This window comes from Penicillium coprophilum, assembly GCF_028826855.1.
Source record: "Penicillium coprophilum strain IBT 35676 chromosome Unknown utg000004l_segment0_segment0, whole genome shotgun sequence".
Lineage (NCBI taxonomy): Eukaryota > Fungi > Ascomycota > Eurotiomycetes > Eurotiales > Aspergillaceae > Penicillium > Penicillium coprophilum.
The window spans coordinates 5,778,664-5,792,089 of NW_026622723.1; the positions used below are offsets into that span (position 1 = coordinate 5,778,664).

The 13,426-nt window shown below is 44.4% G+C and overlaps 5 protein-coding genes across 5 annotated transcripts; 1 reads left to right on the forward strand and 4 right to left on the reverse strand.

The window, feature by feature from the left end:
- Positions 1–6,889: 6,889 nt before the first annotated feature.
- Positions 6,890–7,867, forward strand: N7500_006608 (uncharacterized protein; the record flags this gene model as incomplete). Its single annotated transcript, XM_056677752.1, has 1 exon — positions 6,890–7,867. The coding sequence occupies one exon, from the start codon at positions 6,890–6,892 to the stop codon at positions 7,865–7,867; it is 978 nt and encodes a 325-aa protein (XP_056532752.1).
- An 81-nt stretch (positions 7,868–7,948) lies between these two features.
- Positions 7,949–9,133, reverse strand: N7500_006609 (cytochrome P450; the record flags this gene model as incomplete). The annotated part of the gene is made up of 1 exon (XM_056677753.1): positions 7,949–9,133. One exon carries the CDS (start codon positions 9,131–9,133, stop codon positions 7,949–7,951), a length of 1,185 nt encoding a protein of 394 aa, XP_056532753.1.
- Positions 9,134–9,238: 105 nt separating this feature from the next.
- On the reverse strand, positions 9,239–9,538 carry N7500_006610 (Cytochrome P450 E-class group I; the record flags this gene model as incomplete). The annotated part of the gene is made up of 1 exon (XM_056677754.1): positions 9,239–9,538. One exon carries the CDS (start codon positions 9,536–9,538, stop codon positions 9,239–9,241), a length of 300 nt encoding a protein of 99 aa, XP_056532754.1.
- Positions 9,539–9,894: 356 nt separating this feature from the next.
- Positions 9,895–11,169, reverse strand: N7500_006611 (uncharacterized protein; the record flags this gene model as incomplete). The annotated part of the gene is made up of 1 exon (XM_056677755.1): positions 9,895–11,169. The coding sequence occupies one exon, from the start codon at positions 11,167–11,169 to the stop codon at positions 9,895–9,897; it is 1,275 nt and encodes a 424-aa protein (XP_056532755.1).
- A 655-nt stretch (positions 11,170–11,824) lies between these two features.
- N7500_006612 (histidine phosphatase family protein) lies at positions 11,825–12,763 on the reverse strand (the record flags this gene model as incomplete). Its single annotated transcript, XM_056677756.1, has 4 exons — positions 11,825–12,075; positions 12,117–12,276; positions 12,337–12,678; positions 12,728–12,763. The coding sequence occupies 4 exons, from the start codon at positions 12,761–12,763 to the stop codon at positions 11,825–11,827; spliced, it is 789 nt and encodes a 262-aa protein (XP_056532756.1).
- Between the last annotated feature and the right edge of the window lie 663 nt (positions 12,764–13,426).

The window sequence follows — 13,426 nt, forward strand, 5'->3', positions numbered from 1 at the left end:
ATGACACGGCAGTAATTGGCACATCACTTACTATCCCAAATTCATGATAAGCGAAAAGTCCCATACCCAAAAGGAAAAGGTAGAGACTCTGGCCTTGCAGCATAACAGGTATCTGCCAGTGGTAACCCAGGATAACTGGTAATTCGATCGGCTTTGGCTCAGTGCCATTAGGTTTATGATATACGGATAGAAGCTTGCGAATCAACCGAGGACCATGTTCGTAACTATGCAGCCTCTGTAGCGCAACAATCTGTTGTGATGCTGTTGCAATACTGAAAATGGATAGTATAAGGCTACCCAACATGATTGCGCGAGTCGCTTTTAGAAGAGAATCATTTGGCCCGGTAAAGGTAGGCCACGTTAGTGAGCTTGTGACAATTGTGCTAATGAGTGAGCTCTATGCTCAGATCAAATTGATTAGAAAAATGTTTAACTTAGGGTGGTTGTATCATATTTCAAGGTTATAGTCAGAATAAGAGGGTACCAGGTATTTTTATATATTCGAACGTTTGTAGACATACCGCTATGAGGACGACTTGTAGATGCGAGAGCATATTTTTGTACCATTTCACGGTGAGTTCATCTTGATGTATTTCATTGGTTTCGTTCAACAAGGCACTGATAGGCTGGACGGTAGCCTTCCATGCACTGTGGTGGAAAGGGAAGACATTATGAAGAAGATTTTTACAGTTGAACATGACTGCGATGATCCCACGATGATTTCCAGGGAGAGCTATTCGTTTGTTTCTTTTTTCTTTCTTTTTGTTTTTCTCAGATATGTAATGTTTGGACGGATACAACCACGTTGTGTACTGCTCTTTATATATTTGGTTTCTTCGTAAACTTGGAGACTGGAGTGTCAGTGAAGCACTAGTACTAGCTAGGTATCACTACTTCAACAGCCTCATCGGGGCAACGCCAGAGAACTTCCAAGCATGTGGCCACATGTGCCACTTCGAGCCAGGGCAGTATATTTGATTTTATTGAGACTACCCAGGTAGCAGTATTACGTACAACTTGCTAGAAGGACCAATAACACTTGAGAGTCACAGATTACGAGTCTGCGGAGAGTGGTAAGGGGGTGGGCCATTGATTAACACGGTCTTGCAAAATAGCTGAATCGCATACTGATGCCTTGCATGGATCTTAGGGGGCTATGATCTAGTTCTGAGCGGGTCTAAGGTTAACCGACCAATGAATTGATGTCCGACTTATCTGGTCTTGCATGACGTCCCGAGGTCTGCATCGCCCTCTCGTTTGTAAGCTCACAATCTACATATCACATTTATCTCTGCCTCACGCACTCATAAACTGCATTTCTGAATTTCTGCATATTCATCCAGTTCCGTGGTCAATTCCATCCGTTCAAATATACTGCAGTATCTTGTTCAGTTATTACATTACATCCAGCACCAACCGAATTCTTGAAATTTCAACACGAAAACAAATAATATATCTTAAAACAGAACCTCATCTATTGATTAGTGATATGCAAGTTTGGGTAAGCCGGACTTCTTACATCCAATGAAATACCGTCACGTTACAAAGCCAGTTATGGAGTGTGCTTTACAACAACTCAGCTCCTTATACCCAAATGTTTGATCCTCAATCCTAATTCACCCAGTCCCTTGGTCGGTCTAGCCCCAAGATCGCCGCTTGATGAATCTAATGGACATTACGTCAAGTCTGATGATATGGTATGAGATACTCGAAAGGAAGTCAACCAACAGTGTTGACCCGAATAGGTAGTAAAAAGCGCTAAAGGCACTACTAGTATCCTTGACAGAAAAAATGGCAAAGTACAGGAACCTACCAACTAGTAACATATTTTAGTTGATAGTATCTGCTCAGGATGTTTGGTATACATACGGAGTACTAGATACCTAGCCTCTATATATTATAAGAACGGAGTAGTGGGAAAACGCCTCTATTCATCAGATCCGTCGTTTTCTAAGAGGGACAGTACGGTCCGCCTTACAGTACGGTTTTTGAATATTGTATAGTAATATACTTCGAGATATTCAACTTGAAGATATTTTAATAATAACAGTCCCTTTGAAACTTTTGAATTCAAACCGTATGATCCTTCGCAGCAGATGGTGGTCTTATAGAACGGTTTGGTGTGGGTTACCGTAGTTGATTTCGACTGGCACGATTTTGTGTGCAGTCAGCAGGCAATCTCCCAGTTTAATGTAGGTGCCTAGTTATGGCTGACTCGAGTTTTTATCCAATAAAGTTGATGGAATGCAGAGGTATTGTTGATGATTATCCAATTTGCACAGACTAAACCTAAGCAGCTGAATTGGCCCAAGAGGATTTACCAGGTCCAACGTTTGGACCCATCGATGGGTCCTGAAATCTACATATTAGGGGCTACTATGTACCATGTACCACTATCGGGAGGACTTTCTGGTCCTGCGGGGGTGGTTCTTAGGTCCTCCCACCATCTCTTTCTTCAGATGATCGTCATGTTGCCTATGACACTCACACCCTCCTTCAAGATGGCCTGACGGATGAGCCCAACATGTATATGGCAACTTCCCTTGCCTATAACGATAGACATCAGGTATATCAAGCAAGTTGGGGCGTCGCGCGTCAGCACCCATGCGATATCTAATGTCATCACCCTCTTCACTTAGGTCATATTTCATTCTGAGCTCCGCCGCTTGTAAACATGGTTCTTGAAATTCTCCAGGTCGCCCATTAACAATCGTCCCAACAATATCCTTAACATCATTGTCGTCTGTGTATTGTAGAATGCCACCCATTGTGACGCTCACAGCTTTTCGGCAGTTGTTGTTCAAAAGATGATAAGGCTTTCTTTGGCAATATTCTCTCACTGTTGCGAAGGAGAAGTTAGCGGCCACCTAGGGATATTTATGCGAGACAAACCCCGTGGCTTTTATGAACTTACTAAGCTGCTCAATGCCAGAATTCGTCCACGATGTTGTGCCCTGATAGAAAAATTTGTTACCCCGGTTTAATTCCAGGTGGGCCTTGAACGGTTTCGTCTCTGGGTCTTCTCCATTTTTGACTGATGAAGCTCCTCTCAACGAGCTTCCCCAGTGAAAGTAGTAGCCCGTGGTTGAACGAGAAACTTCGTCTAAGTTCCCAGATTTATTTCGATCAGCGACGAGAATGGTTTGATGGAGACTGGTCCCCCCCCAATTGACAAGAAAAACGGATCTCAAGGTTTCATTTTGAGGGACCTGCTCTTTTGAAGATGATGTACCCATGATAAATTGAAAGTACAAAAAGAAAAATCAATATGTAGGATTTAGATGGTATAGCAGTGTAATTTCAAGACTGGCGCTGGCATTTATATTGGCTTTGAAGAAATTCATCACAGCACTTGAGCGAGTTGATCGCTACAACACTGCTACTTTGATTCAGAAAGATGGCTAATAATATTTTTTTTGTACGCTTTTAGCGCCCGCCACTCCTTCCTCGCACCATCGCGAGCTCCTTTTTCCTTTTAAGGAAGAGTTTCCGACAATCTTCCCTTGGCGCTATGCATAGAGCCTAATGAAATTATGAGGCTGATTGTCTAGTGCTGTTTGCCAATGGTCATCGGATGCAAAAGATATCGCAGAAATTTAATCACCCACAACTTTACAGTTGATCCAACTCAGCCACCATGCAAGGCCAGGGAGTCAGGCTCAATTCAATGTTGATCGCTAGTGCTTCTCAGCCCCGCCTAGATCATGACCTCAAGGATGCCTGCGGAGTGGTCCAGAGTGGTCGTTTCACCTCAAAACGGCACAGAAAACCGGGGGCCGAAAGAACAGCAAGGCTCGCGTTGCTCGTGCGGAGAAGAAAGTCCACCACAGACCGAACTCTTGAAGCATTCTATAAATGGCTGAGATCTTCGTCGTTCAGTGGAGCATCTTCCCTTTCAACCCCGATTCAGATCTGAGGCGGCGAATAAGCGTATAATCTTCCAAATAACTCTCGTTTGATCTGTCCACCAAAATTTATTTCTGCTGTCTCGTTATACTTCTTGTCTTTGATACCATCAGCCAAAGCCTTAGTATACGTTATATACCATACCTGCTTCTTGAGGCGCCTATATTCGGAAGCCTCGAATAGTAATATTCTGGCTGTACCTACCCGGCCCTACGCATGGCCCAACTCCTCCTGAGGGAATCGGGTCGCACGGGTTAAATGCAAAAACTAGTTCAACGCAAATATACCTTTTATGCGCGATACGCATAGAAAAGGTACTTGAAGATATATGTATATATCTCCACTATCTCATATAATTATAGGAAGATAAATAGATAGTTACTTAGAACCTACTTAATTACCTAACTCCGAGAATATAACTAGATTTAATCTTTGGATCCTTTTGTTGTTACCACACAAATTCTTCTATAAGCTTTTCTTCAAAATCCCCATCTTATTTTCATCTTATTTTTGAAATACAACAACAAATAGGCATTAGTATTTCAATTCTATGTCTATTCGATAGAAAAATAATGATATGGGCGAGATATGTGTATATTCTTCGAAGTATCTTTTGTATGTATACCTCATATAAAAGGTACATTTGCATTGAACTAGTTGTTGCATTCAACCCGTGCAGCCCAATTCTAGGGAGCTAGGCCGTGCATAGAGCCGAGTACAACAGCATTCTCAAACAACATTACTTTTCCCAAAGGAATCTGGGTCCCAAGTTTTACAAATATTTCTAATTCAAAATATATCAGAACCCCCTGAGAGCTATAGGTTCCCCTGTAGTAAACATGAAATCTCGGTATTTCCTCTTTCCGGTCTGAAAATCTCTACAGAATCTTTACAGTATTTCCGCTGGAGATTTGTCTTCAATTCGAGCACTTTTATTTACAGCTAGCTAAAGCAACAAATCCTGACTGGCTTGTTGATTTAACAGAACTTGAGACAAAGAAGGTAATTCCACAAAACTGTTTTGTTAGCTGGACCTTGAGCCGTAGGGAACAAGATCCTTACATGTCAAATAGTTTGAATATCTCCCTGTATTCCTTTTCTGTTCGTAGTAGAGCACTGCGTAGCAAAAGCTTGCTGTCAATCCTGTCAAAATCGACCAAAAGATAGTCACTTTGTGTATTCTTCATAGTGCGGATCAGTGAATAGAGAAACAAGAGAACAACAGCATCGGCAAGATAAGTATAAGCGGGTGAAGGAGAGCTAACATGATTCATTTTGTCTTTCCACTATACCGGGTACCTCCTCAATTCTTTCACTGTCGAGGTTCACAAATACAACTTTTGCATATCAGATTCGGCCCTTCAGGTGAAAGAATGAAGCAACCCCCGCTAGAGCGGCGACCCACCAAGGCCAATTTCGTGGGCGCTAGGTGGCTACGGACGTACAATAGCTGTTGTATGTTTTTTGTATTTTGATTGGTCCATGTCACATAATGGGGTAATGAGAGAGAGCAATATAAATCAAGATTGCGCGAAGATATGTGGCGCTTGTCGAGAAAATCCCCACTGCTGGTCATGTTTTTGTTTCATTCACATTGCCACCTACAATAATGATCTTACTGTCTCTTTGATAGTCTTTCGGTCAGTTATTTTCCGATTCCGTGACTTTAGCAACTAGGGTCTACAGAGCTTGACATATATGGCGCAGCATGAGATCAATAGCTAAATAGAAAAAGAGACTGAGTTAGAATATGAAAGCCACGAGTCTAGCCCAAGTTCGAACAATCTTTTCGCTTCCCAGTAAGTCCTAGCCTAGCTAGCTGTATATTTTCTCAATAAGTGCTCATTTAGGTAACTACGTAAATTCTCCTTTATCAGACCTTGACATAGGATTCTCGAGCTAACTATGCACTGCTTTCTTGGTGGCTAGAACTTCGCATCTTATCAATTTGCTATTTTCTTGAAAAGAACGGCAGATTCTCCAATCTCTTTCTTTCCCTCTTTAGGATGAATTAAAGCCTTGAACAATGGTTTTTGGACTACCCAAATCTTCGCCCAAGTCCCGCCATGTTCGAAGATAGCTCAATTTTGGCCCTTCTCTCTTAGGCTGCCGGGTTCAATTAGATGTTGACCAAGGCTGACATTAAGACTATATTAGGGCCCTAGATGTTGCGAAAATTGCGATCGTTTGGATTCTATCAACAATATTCGCTTTGCTTGATCCGTAGTACAGGGTACCGAAGAAGAGGATAGCGTTGTAAAGTTGCCTTGCGGCCTGGTTGCCGATCCTCAATGCTTAGATTCTTCACACTTCCCAAGGTTTTCTTTACGCTTTAATGCTCATGAGACCAAGAAATTAGCTTCCTTGAAATATTGAGTACATTGAGGCAGGAAGAACGCAGACTGTTGAAGTGGCGATTTGTCTGAAGCTGAATGTCTACCATTATCCATGAGGATCAATTATTTTTCTGCTACCTCAGGCTAAGCTTTGCAGAGCCTAAGCGGATAACTCGGTTCAATCGGTCACTATCTGAGGCTACCCGGCACCTTTGATCGGGAGCCATGATGAATATTCGCTTCTCGGCCGAGACTGCAAGAAATCTACAAATATAGTCGCTACTATAACGTCACAGCTAAGCTTTCAGGGCCCGAGATTCCGGTATTCGGTACGATTGGCTGCTGGATCCACTGTAGTGGGACTGTGTGGCTCACTTTCTCAAGGTACATGATATTGAAATCTTGCTTGAGTCCCTTTTACCAGCGAGATCAGGACATGTTCAATGATATCATCATGGTAGACTGGATCTTTCGCATTTTTTTTGGAAACTAATTGATATTGAGATCTAGCCCTCTGAAAGTTATATAAGACCCTGTCCTGTCTCCCCTCGATGTGAGATGTTCATCTTATCCCTACCCAAAATTGCCAAAATCTCTACCTATTCTAATCCTCCATAATTACACATCGTGCTTTCGAATTCTACAAGATGTCTTCATCGACAGCCGCCAAGTCAATTCTGCGACATGCGAGCCGTATGTCCACAGGCTCGCTCCGAGCCTCTGTCTCGAAGACAGGCGTTCCTTCGATTTCCTCATCACGGGGTCTCACCACAGCCGTCGATCCTAAAACGCATATTCCCTGTGCCGAATTCAGTACACCAAAAGTCCGTGAGCTACTTCAAAAGTCAATCCTCAAGGGACTTCCCGACAAGGAAGTAAAGACTCGAATCGAACTCGCGGCTGCCTACCGCCTTTTTGAACTCAAAGGCTGGAACGAGAATATCTACAACCACTTAACTGCCAAAGTCGAGGAGGAGGATGGCACTGAATCCTTCCTCATCAATCCATTTGGTCTCCGGTACGGCGAGATCACCGCTTCTAGTCTGATCAAAGTCGGTGCGAACGGCAAGATCAAGGACTATGGTGTGACAGGGGATATATTCGGGATCAATGATGCCGGGTTCGTAATCCACAGTGCCATTCACCGTGCTCGACCGGAAGTGGCAAGTGTTATGCATTGCCACTATCCTCCCGCGACAGGACTTGCTTGCACCAAGTATGGACTTTTGGAATTAGCACAAACGACACATCAGGCTGGCCCCGTTACCTACCATGATTATCAAGGCATCGTTACGGACCGAGGGGAGCAGAAAAGTCTCGTTGAGGATCTTGGCTCGTCCAATATTATGATTCTCCGAAACCACGGTGTCATCACAGCTGCAGAATCGATCAGCGCCGCTTGGTATTTGATGTATGAATTGCTGGCTGCTTCTGAGATTCAGTCCCATGCGTCAGCCTGTGCGCTTGGAAGCAAAGACAACCTCATCCAACCTGAAGAGTCAAAGGTTAAGAAAACCTGGAGTGTCACTCGGGATAATGGATTTTCAGGATCACAGTTTGGATCGAAAGAAATGTCGGCCTACATGAGGCTTCTGGATCAGAAGGATCCTTCCTATCGTCTATGATCTGTATTTAGGATATATATTTAGGCATTGTTGAGAATTAAATAAGATTTTTTGGATATTCCCTCACCACCACGAATTATTTCACCTCTGCACAAGATCACATATCAAACCCTCCTGCTGCACAAACCAAATGTTTCTCACCGTCAACTCCTTGGGACTATTCAAACGAACCTCAAATTCCCGCAGCAGCTGTGGGAGTATCTTATGCATCTCAATAAAAGACACATTTTTCCCCACGCAAGCCCTTGGCCCAGCCCCAAAAGTAAATATAGTCTGCTCCATCTCCATCAGTTGCTCTGGTGTACTCTCTAGCCACCTCTCAGGGATAAACACATCAGGATCATGGAATACCCGCGCATTCCGATTCACCACCCAAGCATTGATACCCACAATAGTCCCGCCAGGGACATACTTTCCACAAATCGTAGCGCCCGGTTGAGGAACCTCCCGCTCTATAATCAAACCGGTAGAAGGATGGAGCCTCAGCGCTTCTTTAATGACAGCCGTCATATAGGGTAAATGAGCCAGCGATTCACGGTACGAGATTGGATTCCCGACTCTACGCGCAAGAACAGCAGCATCGATCTCACCCCGAACCTTGTCCATAATCCGCGAGTCCCGCAGAAGGAAGTCCAAAGTCGCGCGTAGAGCAATTGCCGTGGTAGCGGCGCCCACGAAGACATTTGCAGAAAGATGCACGATAATATCTCGCACTGATAATTTCTCCGGATCGTCACGATGCACTACCATCCAACGGGACATCATATCTTTCCCGCCCGTATCCTCCCGCTGATACGCATTGATCTTATCCCCGTCTCTTTTCAGCGAAGCGACAGAGTTAACGGCCTTGAGCGTAAACTGCAGTACCTGGTTCCAGGACTCCATGCTGGGCACAAAGCGCGTCAAAAGCGGATTCCCAAGGAGGACTTTGTGCATTTTTGGGATCTGTCCGCATAAACTGGCATACACAAGCATTCCCTTGATAGCCTGCATCATGCCGTCGATGTCGCAGCCTTGCTCTAGGAAGCCCAGTTTTTTAGCGAAGGTAATTTCGCCAATGACATCGAAGGCGTAATATTGAAGCCATAAGCCTAGGTCGATGGGTGTGCCTTTTGTGGCAAATTTTGAGAGCTGGGATGTGAAGACCTCTGTACAGGAGTTGACTGAGGATTCAAGCTCTAAAAGGGAGGAGACGCTGTAGGAATTTGCAATGATGCGCTTTTGTTGTCGGTGGTAGGCTTCGTCTCTTGTGGAGAAGAGGTTCATTTGAGGCTTTTTGTTCCATGATATTGACAGGATTGGGAAGAATGCTGTCTTTTGTCTTGTGTAAGTGATTTTACAATTTATATTCGTGTCTGGAAACGATGGCATTCACACCTTCGTAAAGCCCGTGTTCAAGCCATAGATGATCGGGATAGCGCTGGGATCGCCGACCGAGATGTGATTTGGGCCAATGCGGACCAGCGAGCCGTGCTTGCAGTGTAGGTCAAGGGCAGTCTGGTGATGGTTTCCTTTCCAGACATTGTGCAGCTTCCAGAGACTGGAGTACTTTGCGATAGTTGGGCCAGGGATGTTTGCCAGTCCTTGTTTATATCTGTTTGTAAAGAGTCGAATGACTATTGCTACCAGGATGATGCAGGAAGCATATAGCTTCAAACTTCCGGAGTGCATTTTGAAACTGACAGAGATATAATTTTAAAGTGCCGTTGGAAAAGCTATTTGGGATAGAGAAGAGGTTGGTGGGACAGGCTGAATGTATTCAAAACTAATGCATATACTTATAACCGAGACCAATGAGGAATTCGATTTCAATAGAGAGTGGGAAAACTTGCAGTAGTTCCGCAGTAGATGTGTGGAAAACATTGACAAAAGAACAACCTACGTGGCATTTCAATACGCACCCAATCACATCGTGGTGGAATCAAAGCTGCTTTAGCAGTTCAAATGCTGATCCCGGCATTCAGGCCTGATGGATCGGGCAACGAGATCTGGGAGATTTCATGAATTTCAAAACAGAACGATTTCTTTCACAAAATTAACATCCGTTTACCAGGCATCATATCTCTCAAGAAATGGATCCATGTGACTCTGTGATCCAGATCGAGTGACCAATACTGCTGAAGGAAGAACAAAACCTTCTGTCGATCGAGCGCACCGCTAATCTTCATAACAGCCTCCATTTCCCGCGAAACCATCTCTTGCATTTCCGGAAGTCCTCTGCATTCGGTGCCCAAAATAAAGAGCGGCCAGACAAGATCATGTGGAAAAGTTTCCCTGTTTGAGAGGGAGTTCAAATGGCCGAAAATTGAGTCTCGGGAAGCATGAATGTTGGGATTAGCCGAAGAGTCATGTTTGAGTACCTGATAGCTGTATATCAGGCTGGCATGATAAAATATGCAAACCAGATGCTGAAAGTCTTGGGCATGGCACCCCTGTAGATGTAGTCTTTGGCCTAATTGTGCCATTCTCTGCCTGGCTGCATCAACTTCGCAAAAAATGTTCGCAATCTGGCTTGGGTCCACAGTAAACCCTTGATCATATGAAAATCGCTCAATTTGTGTCACTCGATGAATTACGCGCACAAAGTCACTGAAGATGGTGATATCGTTGAGGGTTTCAAATTGTTCCGCTGTGAACCCATCCGCTGGATCAAATGTCGTAAGACCCGCAAAGACACTAGCATAGTAGTGTTCGTAGAGGAGGAATGTGTCAATTTCATTAAGTGATGCAGGAGAAGAAACTTGTTCTCTCCATTGGACAATAATCCGAGCTGCCTTCAGGTGCATTCGCCACTTGATAGACTCTGCGCCGAGAAGTTCGACGTTGTACAGTATAAGCATCGAGGCAAGAGTATATCGGATCTCATTCGGATCGAAGGTTCCAATTTGTGGCATCTCTCGCTCTCTCAACGAACTGATCTGCCTTGCCAGCAGGGCTAAGACGTTATTTCGAAATTGAAGTGAGATTCTTTGTAGGTCATTATGTCGAGGATGATCTTGCGCATATTTGCATGCAAGGTCCTTGGATGAGAGAGACAGCACAGCACAAAGGACTGTTGGTGAGACCCAAGCAAGAGGAATGATAACTTGTCGCCATGAGTTCGTTGGGCCATCCACCCAAGCAAGCTTTCTGGCAATGCTTTCTTGAAAATGCTGCATCAGTTCTAACGTCATGGAATTACCATCGAGCCCTAATCCACGGCCGACTGATGTGGGGGTTTTGTCAAGGGGACTTTGGTTCAATTTATTTTGTTGATCTTCAAGTAGGTCGGAATTTGCCTCGGATGCTTGAACTGGGAGCATTCTTCCTGCTAATTTGCCCCTGCTGGCGACGCCATGACCCCATTTGAGAACGATTCCATAGCCAGGACATGGCAGTCCCCGAGAAATGCATTTTCTGCATTCTGGGAAAGTCCGATCGCAATTAATACGCCTACTCCTGCACTTTGGGCAGTCTTGTCCCAGTAAGCTCGATAGCCTTAAAAAAGATCGGTTATCACCTAGGTACCTTTTTCTGGACTTGTGATATTCAAGTGGTTTGTGGACATCGAGAGAATTTGAATTTGAATTAGACAGTTGACGACAGAATCATGGAGATATGAAGGTTCTCGAAGAGAGAGGCAGTTTTGGATTTGGTCCGGCCAGACTGATGTCGAAATTCGCTTCGGATTGAGAGCGAAAATGTACGCATAGATATCGAGAATGCATAGGCCCAAATTCGATGGATGGTGCAGGAATAACTCGCCACGTGGTACACGTGATGAGATGCAAATGATTTCCACCGGCACGTGTGAGTTCATGCAGACTTCGGTTCTTATATATTTTGTTAATTGTAGGCGAGTAGTAGCCAAACGCTACTTCTGTTGACTACTACTTATATTTAAAAGGTTTGTGTGATGGAAGTGGTTGCTTATCATCAACATTCAACTTGGATATCTTCTATTGAGGTACTTTCTTTCTATATGCCGATCGGATACCCTTGTTCCGCCCAACCCAGCAACGTCTGCTCGCATATCATTTTCTGAGACTCGCATGTAGGTGGAGGGTTGGTTTTCCCTCGCCGGTGACGAGAATCCGCTGTCTCTCGCATGGGGGCCTCATCTAGTTGTTCGGCGCTCGGGGCGTTGCCGTCGCCTGCGACAAATTCATATGTTCGGAATTCGACATTGGCCCAAGCGGTCGCTTTATCACATTGAGTCAGTCCAGATACTAAAAGATATAGCTTTGGAGTAAGGAGGTCCTCAAGATACCTTCATATTTGCATCCATCTTCCCAATCCTCTGTCAGAAAATGTAAGAAACCGCCATGGCTAACGACTGCAATCTCTTCCTCTGGTCGTGCCTTCAACCAACGCCTGGTATCTCGGGCACGGGCCTGAATCTTTTCCCTTGTTGGTTCATACCGCCCGGTCTGTTTTCCACAAACACATTAGCTCCACCTTACACACGACTATATAGGAAGCAACTTTACTTTTTTAGTCCAACCCTCTTCCACAAAGCTCAAGTCCACTGGCAAGTTCGCCTCGTCGACCTCCTTCTGCAAATCAACAAGATCCGTTCCCACATCGCAGGCAAAGTTGCTAAGTTCTTGGAGATCCGGAAGGGCGATCAATTTGCTCCCTTCCCGGTCTAGAATCGAAGCAAATGCTTCCAGGCCCGTATAAATCGCACGGCGCATTGGCGAAACACATACCAAATCGATTGTAGATTTGGGAGTAAGGCTATTACTTAACTCCAAACATTGTCGTTTGCCCTCGTCTGTTAACAGAGGATCAGCAAGGTTCCAATATTCGGGGCCGAGATTATGGTAGCCCTATGATGTGTCAGATGTAGAGATTTCAAGTTTTCTGCGGCCGACATACCTGTGCATGCCGAATTAGATGGATCCTTGGTGACATTTTGATCAAAGGTACCAGTCCCGTGGTAAAGATTTCAAGGCAAGTCTAATTTGGAGAGCGAGACAGGTTGTTCTTTAAGAGCCTGGGATATCTAAGGGGTACAAGGCCTCATTCCCCCATACTGATACACCTCAAAAAGGTACACAGAATACACGTTTGAGGATTCGTATCTGATAGGTCTCCACCTCCAGCCCCCAAACTCTAATTGCCCGTCTTGGCTTCCCTATACGGACTAGTGGATATACAAGTAGTTCTGTCGGCTGTGAGATACAAGAACAGGAGAACACAGATGGAGATAATCTGATTGATTTCCTTCGAGAAGACCTTAGAAACAGCTACATAACAGGTGTCATCATTTGTTGGAAGGCTTGGTCTTCTTGTTTGACTCGCCTGTTGTAGATGTTATGTTTGCGCTGTTCATGGTTGCCAGCCCTAGCTATAGATGACTATAGATGACCAGCCTTTCTCTCGCGATCTAACAAACCATACTTTCCTCCTTCTTTCTTAGGTGGTTGGTCGATTAATTTTCAATTTTTACACCTGATTTTACCTTAACTTTTGAGCAGTGTCTGTACTCGAACGATTCTACACATTCATACATAATTTACATTACCATCGTCTCACTTCAGGAAAGCTTCTTCGCATCGGTAAATGTGTGATTCT